This window comes from Sceloporus occidentalis, unplaced genomic scaffold (assembly GCF_023333645.1).
Source record: "Sceloporus occidentalis isolate IW3139 unplaced genomic scaffold, rSceOcc1.0.p SCAF_259, whole genome shotgun sequence".
Taxonomy (NCBI): Eukaryota; Metazoa; Chordata; class Lepidosauria; order Squamata; family Phrynosomatidae; genus Sceloporus; species Sceloporus occidentalis.
The window spans coordinates 51,978-58,301 of NW_028317239.1; the positions used below are offsets into that span (position 1 = coordinate 51,978).

A 6,324-nucleotide genomic window follows, 5' to 3' on the forward strand; every position below is an offset into this window, starting at 1 on the left:
GCAGATATAATTCCATGAAAAAAAATAAATATTTACTAACGGAAGCCACGTCAATAATTTAACAAATGAATAAATAGAAGCAGTGTTCTTTGTAAACAACTCTGAAATGGCAGAGGACTGCCCTAATCTCCCATTCCATTGTTACGGTAAACCATCGTGGCTGGAACGTTTCTGTTTGTCGGCGGGACGTTGTTGGGTGGTAGATGGAGAAGTCTACAAGTGAAAACCGCTTTACCCTACACAGAGCGCCACCACTCTTAGTGTGGCTTATTCTTATTACAAGGGTTATTTGTAGAATCTGGCCAAGACTAGCCATGGGTCACACAAGGAAAAATGTCACTGGGTTAGGATGATGTCATACAATGGGACTTAGTGAAATGTTTGAGGAAGTTCTTGTCTAGCCTGGGAAGTTCAGCAGGCGTTCCCTAGATGTCGGAATGGCCATAGTTGCTGGGTCAGGTTGGTTATGTAGCAGGGCATCTCTTTATAGCCTTCATACAGCCCGCGACTCTGGAACTTGTACGCCACATTGTAGGATAATCGGGTGAAGATCTGGCTCAGCTCAAGGTATCGTCCCTCGCCCTCCATGATATCGCACAAGGTCTGCAGGAAGACTGAGCCGATGGGATTCTGAAAAGCCACATACCCTGTTGAAAGAATGGTGATAATGTCACAATGAAAGACACCAAAATTTCATAAAGTGTAGATCATGTGACATGCTAGAGAAGATGTAATCTCCTGTGGGTTTTTTATTTTTTCCCGATGTAATCTCCTGTGGGGTTTTTTTTCTTCTTTTTTTGATGTAATTTCCTGTGGGGGGCCCCCCCATAAAGTTGACCATGTGTTATGATGACCTGGAATATGTTGGACAGGTTCCAAAAGGTTTATTCAATAAATGTAAAGTTCCAAAAGTCATAATTTAAGTTGATAAAAGTCATGTGGAAATGCAGTCAAACAAAGTGAACTACTCAGTACTAACACTCAACAGGATCCCTGGGGAAAGCGGCCAGGGGCAGAAGAGACAGACACATCCAACAACTGGTATACACCCAGATGCATGGTGAAGAAAAGCCATAATTGTCTATTTTATTTCAGGCAAAAAAAATGTTTAAATAAAATCTAGAGTGAGGAATTTAACTCTGTGTAGCCCAAGAAGCAGTATAAATATATACAGAATGTATATATATATATATATATATATATATTATCAGAATGACGTGCTAAAGGGTGAATTTATTATACAGTAATTTCTTGCTAAGGTGGTACAGGAGTATTGGTAAAGGATATATATATATATATATATATATATATATCACAATAGAGTCTATTCACTAAAGGGAGAGTTGTGGTTTTAGTGCTATTCATTATGCAGTTCTAACACTAGCATGAACTGGCCCTGCATAATGTATAATTTAATGATTGATTGACAAATCTCACTGGTTCAGCTATATGTTACCAGCCAAGTGCTTCCTGCAGCAGGAGCCTATTGGGGACGGGCCTTCATAATGTATAGAGACTTCAAAGAGTTAAAAACCACAACTCTCCCTTTAGTGAATAAACTAGGAGTGCTGCAGACTCCACGCTCAAAAACCCAGTTTTCTGGTGTGACCGTCACCCCGCGTTGGCTCAGACCTTTTTTAACACATACCTTCACTGCTTGCAAACATGACCACCGTGTCACTTGGAATTGACCAGCTATGGGAGAAGGTTTCACACGAAGCGGAGTCAGTCTCCACCACCACTCCTTCATCAAAGTCTTTCCCCCGACATGCCTGCAAAAAAACAACAACATAGCAGTCCCACTGGGTGCTCAATGGCGATGACATCCAAGTCCTTGGATTTCTTTTTAAGGAACTAGAACATCTCCTACCTGTATAAAGAATAACTTGGGTATTCCAGCCAGTGCAGGGCTGTTGCGCGGAGAAAGGATATCGTAGAGATCTCGTAGAAATACAGGTTCGCCATAGAAGTCATAGATTAGCCCCTCTTCGCCGTGACTGGACAGGATGCTGATAAAGCATTCTCCTTGTGGCATGCGACTTTCTGCAAGGGGCAAATAGAAACATTTATTCAGTGAAAATTACAGGGGAGTCGGGTTCACAAGCCAGCAGCCCGGTGTGATTTGACTAACCACGGCAAGTGAAGCTGGGCCACGGCATTATAACATAATGTGACCTTCTACTGCCAGCGAAGCCGGCTCACCGGAGGGTGATCTTCTCACTCACCCGTACCAGGGACATTGGTCTACAACCCAGGCAACATCTTCTGTCTAACCACCGCAAGGACATCTCTTCCACCGTTGCAAGGCTAACAGGTACCTGGGCAAAATCCTCACGGTGTATCTCCTCACCAGAGTCAAGACTCCACTTACAGACCCCATCCTTGCACCATTAACCCTCAACACATAGTGTACCTTTTTGGTAGATTTCTCGGATTTCCTTGGCACTGACATCTTCGTGAAGGGTGACTTTGTATCCAAGATGGGAGAGTGCCTTGAAGAGGCGTTTTGTGTCACGGGTCACACCTTTGCGCCGTCCCAATACATTCGAACTACCTTTCGACCTACTGTGAAATTTGGTCATGGCGATGATCAAAGCCCGGCCTTTTATGGGTTCTGACATCATCACTGGGGAAAGGACGGTGAATTATCATGAGATATTTGGCTGCAACAAACACATACGCCAGGTTTGTTGGACAATTATGCAAGAACGGGGCTTAGAATTGCAGATATATATTGATAACGTCCCAAATAAAATTCAAACCCCATGCAAACAGTCTTTAAGTGAATGTGTAGCATTAGCTGGATTTTACACATAGCCAACATCTCACCGTTCCAGCTGTTGTGGACTTTTTACGTTGGGGATGAAGAAGGCCTTGGCTCTTTAAGGCTGATAGCTGCCTAATGACAAGTGTGACCGACGGCTGGATATCCACATTACTTTTTTTGGTCACACAGCAACACTTATCCAGCCGGCAGCCACATATTGCAGCAACTGATCTGTCGCTGGAGCAGCAGATTGGGTGACTATGGAGCGCTGTATGCCAGGGGCTCAATGGGCATTTGCCCGCTGTGCTTGATAGCCAGTGTGGGCTTGCAGCCACCTATAGCCCTATTCTGCAGTATGTGTGAACTGAAATACAATCACGTTTACACATTCCCCATAATGCAGGGATGCATTTTATAGGTGGTGCCCAGTAACATGTAAATGATAGATATGCTCTGGGGGGGAGAAATAAATTGCTGATATGGCAACTCTGTGGACTGCACCTCCCACAATGCTCAGCCAATGAAGACGCTCACTTAAGTAGTTGCCTCTCCCTGATTCTACCAATACATGTATGTTGTAGATTTACTAAAGGGCAGGTTGTTTTTTTTTTTTTTAAATAAATGTTTTTTAGTTTTCCTTACTTTTTGGTTAATATACACTCTTATGTCTTAATATAACGATATATAGGGTTCCTTGGGTAAAGTGTATACTGTTCATATGGTTATCACCTAAATCTAACTACAGCAAAGCTATAAAAATTGGCCCTGTCTCTGAGAGAAAAAAACATACCCTGACAGTTTAAGGGTTAAAACCTGGAATCGACAGTGCATTATCTTCATCACAATAACCTGCTATAGGTCATATCTGATTGTTACAGTTGTTATCGTGTGGGTTTATTCTATATCATACAGTATGGGGCACGGTACAATGCAGAACGCAATCACAAACAGCATAGATCAAGCGTACAACCTGTTTATGTGTAATGTGTACAGTCAATGACACCAGCGCACCTTTTAACCCTCTTACCCGCATTCACTTACCTTGGCTCCTCTGGGCTTCCATACTTGGAATGCTCTAAGTCTTTCCCAGGCACTTTATGTATACCTGAGAAAAGGGGCGTGTCTTGAACTGACAGGTCTGTCCACCTGGTACTCCCTGCACTGTAAAACTACTCAGTTTATTACTAATCAGGAAATGAGGCTGTAAATCATCTTTCACCATAACCAAGCCCCGAGACCAGGGGTTTCCTTAAACCGGCTTCATTTCCTTTATACTCTACTTACAACCCCTACCTGCCATGCATACGCCCCCACCCCCTTTTATAGGGATTAAATAGGTCAATATTGAGCCTTCATGGTTTGGTGATTGATTTAGGGGTAATTATGCATTTGGTTTTGGCATCAAAGAGTTAAGCATCACTTTGTAATCCCTCGCTTACTTGGCCAGCGCATAAATAGTTAATGCATTATAGGCTGGCAGCAGAGCTCTTTACAGAGATAACAAAATCCCCACCGCGGGCTTCTATGAGGACTGCGATGGTCAATGAGCAACAGCGCCACCTATTGTTCAGACGCCTTCTACTTGGCTGCCTCATTTAAATACCCATAGTGCACCGCGTCACATTATGCTCATGTTAAATTCTATTTTATGTAAAATCCGTTAAATACGTACAGATTTCTGTTAATATGTATTGAGTTTGCAGTTTTGATGTTTTATATTAACAAAACTGCCGATGCCGCTGCAGTTATTTAGCCCGCCTTAATATAAATGATTATTGTGTGTAGTCGGGTTCCTCCCCGGCTGGGCTGTTTGGTATACTCTGGTTTCTCTTCAGACCGAATAAATCTTTCGCCTTTTACTAAAGATTTCCGTGGAGAGGAACAACCATGAGTTTCAGCCAATTTTTTGATGCCCGGCGCAAGCTGGGCTTGCAATAGTGTTAATAAAAATAGATTGTGGAAGGGGAGTGTTGTGCTGAGCTCAGTGTTTAGATTTATGTGGCAGAGTATATGAATAATGTTGTGGGCAGTGGAAGAAATTACTGTATTGGCTCAAATATAGGCCACACTTTTTCCCCCCACTTTAAGTCTTTAAAGTGGGGGTGCGGCATATATTCGGGGTCTAGCGGCCGACGCAGGGACATGCAGTTCCGGGCGCCGGGCAGGCAGCAGGGTTAGGATACAGATCCTCTCGCAGCTGTGCAGGGGACCTGTATCCTACTCTCTGATACGCTCAGACAGCCTCTCCTGCCAGCACAGGAGTGCTGGCACGGGAGATTGTCTAAGCGCATAGTGCAGACGTTCACCGGCAGCGGTGACCGTCCGCACGATGCGTTTTACCTCTTCCCCCAAGACTTACCAGAGCAGACTCCCGGGTGTCTTGCGGGGCCGGCGTACATCCGCTGAGTCCCAGCACCGGAAGTTGTATACGCGTATTGTGTAGATGTCCCCCGCAAGACACCCGGGAGTCTGCTCTGGTAAGTCGGGGGGGGGCAGAGTGGCAGCATATCTCGGGGGGAGGAGGACAGTGGCAGCATATTTTGGGGGGGGGGACAGTGGCAGCATATCTTGGGGGGGACAGTGGCAGCATATCTCGGGGGGGGGCAGTGGCAGCATATCTCGGGGGGGACAGAGTTGCAGCATATCTCGGGTGGGGGAGAGTGGCAGCATATCTCGGGGGGAGGGAGACAGAGTGGCAGCATGTCTATTAAAAAAAATTTTCTTTAAAAAAGTACCAAACTTTTAGGGTGCGGCCTATATCCGAGCCAATACTGTAATTTCCGATCTTGCTGTTAAGTTTTAGCGATCGCTGATTTATGTAAAATGGATCTTTAATCCTCAGTCACTTATGCTGACCCAGAGCAGCAATCACCAGAGCTCCTACCACCCATACACGTCAGTGGACCTCGTGAGTCCCTCTGTCTGTGTTTTGCAGAGGTAACTGCTTCTTGGTGACATTGTGGTAAGAGCTGATGTTTTGGGGAAGGATTGCATGTCTGGCACCCTCTATAGCAGGGGTGGGCAATTAATTTTCCCATGGGGCCACATGAGAAATTGGAATGGTTTTAGAGGGCCAGACCTCTACAAACTACAAACTCCGAAGCCTTGTCCATTTTGTTAACTTATGTGCTGTTTAATAAAGTTATTCAAGCCTACGTCATTGGTAGAGGTGCTTGAATAAGTAAGGCCTGAATAACTATTAGCACAGCACAGAAGTGAACAAAATGAACAAGGCTTCGGAGTGCATACCGTATTTTTCGCTCTATAAGACGCACCTGCTGATAAGACGCACCTAGATTTTAGAGGAGAAAAAAAAGGAAAAAATATTTTGAGCTAAAAAATGGGCTAAAATATTTATTACAATAACTGAATAAGCTATGAACACAGTAAGACACACGCAGTAAGACACACACAGACACAGTAAGACACACACAGACACAGTAAGACACACACAGACACAGTGAGACACACACAGACACAGTGAGACACACACAGACACAGTAAGACACAGTAAGACACACACAGACACAGTGAGACACACACAGACACAGTAAGAC

General features: G+C 44.4%; 1 protein-coding gene and 1 non-coding gene across 2 annotated transcripts; one reads left to right on the forward strand and one right to left on the reverse strand.

Annotated features, from left to right (window-relative positions):
• Positions 1-411: 411 nt before the first annotated feature.
• Positions 412-3,830, reverse strand: LOC149275879 (caspase-7-like). The gene is made up of 5 exons (XM_089504191.1): positions 3,809-3,830; positions 2,414-2,626; positions 1,871-2,043; positions 1,649-1,772; positions 412-647 (listed from the first exon to the last, which is right to left on the reverse strand). Exons 1-5 carry the CDS (start codon positions 3,828-3,830, stop codon positions 412-414), a joined length of 768 nt encoding a protein of 255 aa, XP_089360317.1.
• Positions 3,831-4,582: 752 nt separating this feature from the next.
• LOC149275880 (U5 spliceosomal RNA) lies at positions 4,583-4,697 on the forward strand. The gene has a single exon (XR_016279373.1). It is a non-coding gene; the product is annotated as a U5 spliceosomal RNA (small nuclear RNA).
• Positions 4,698-6,324: the final 1,627 nt, after the last annotated feature.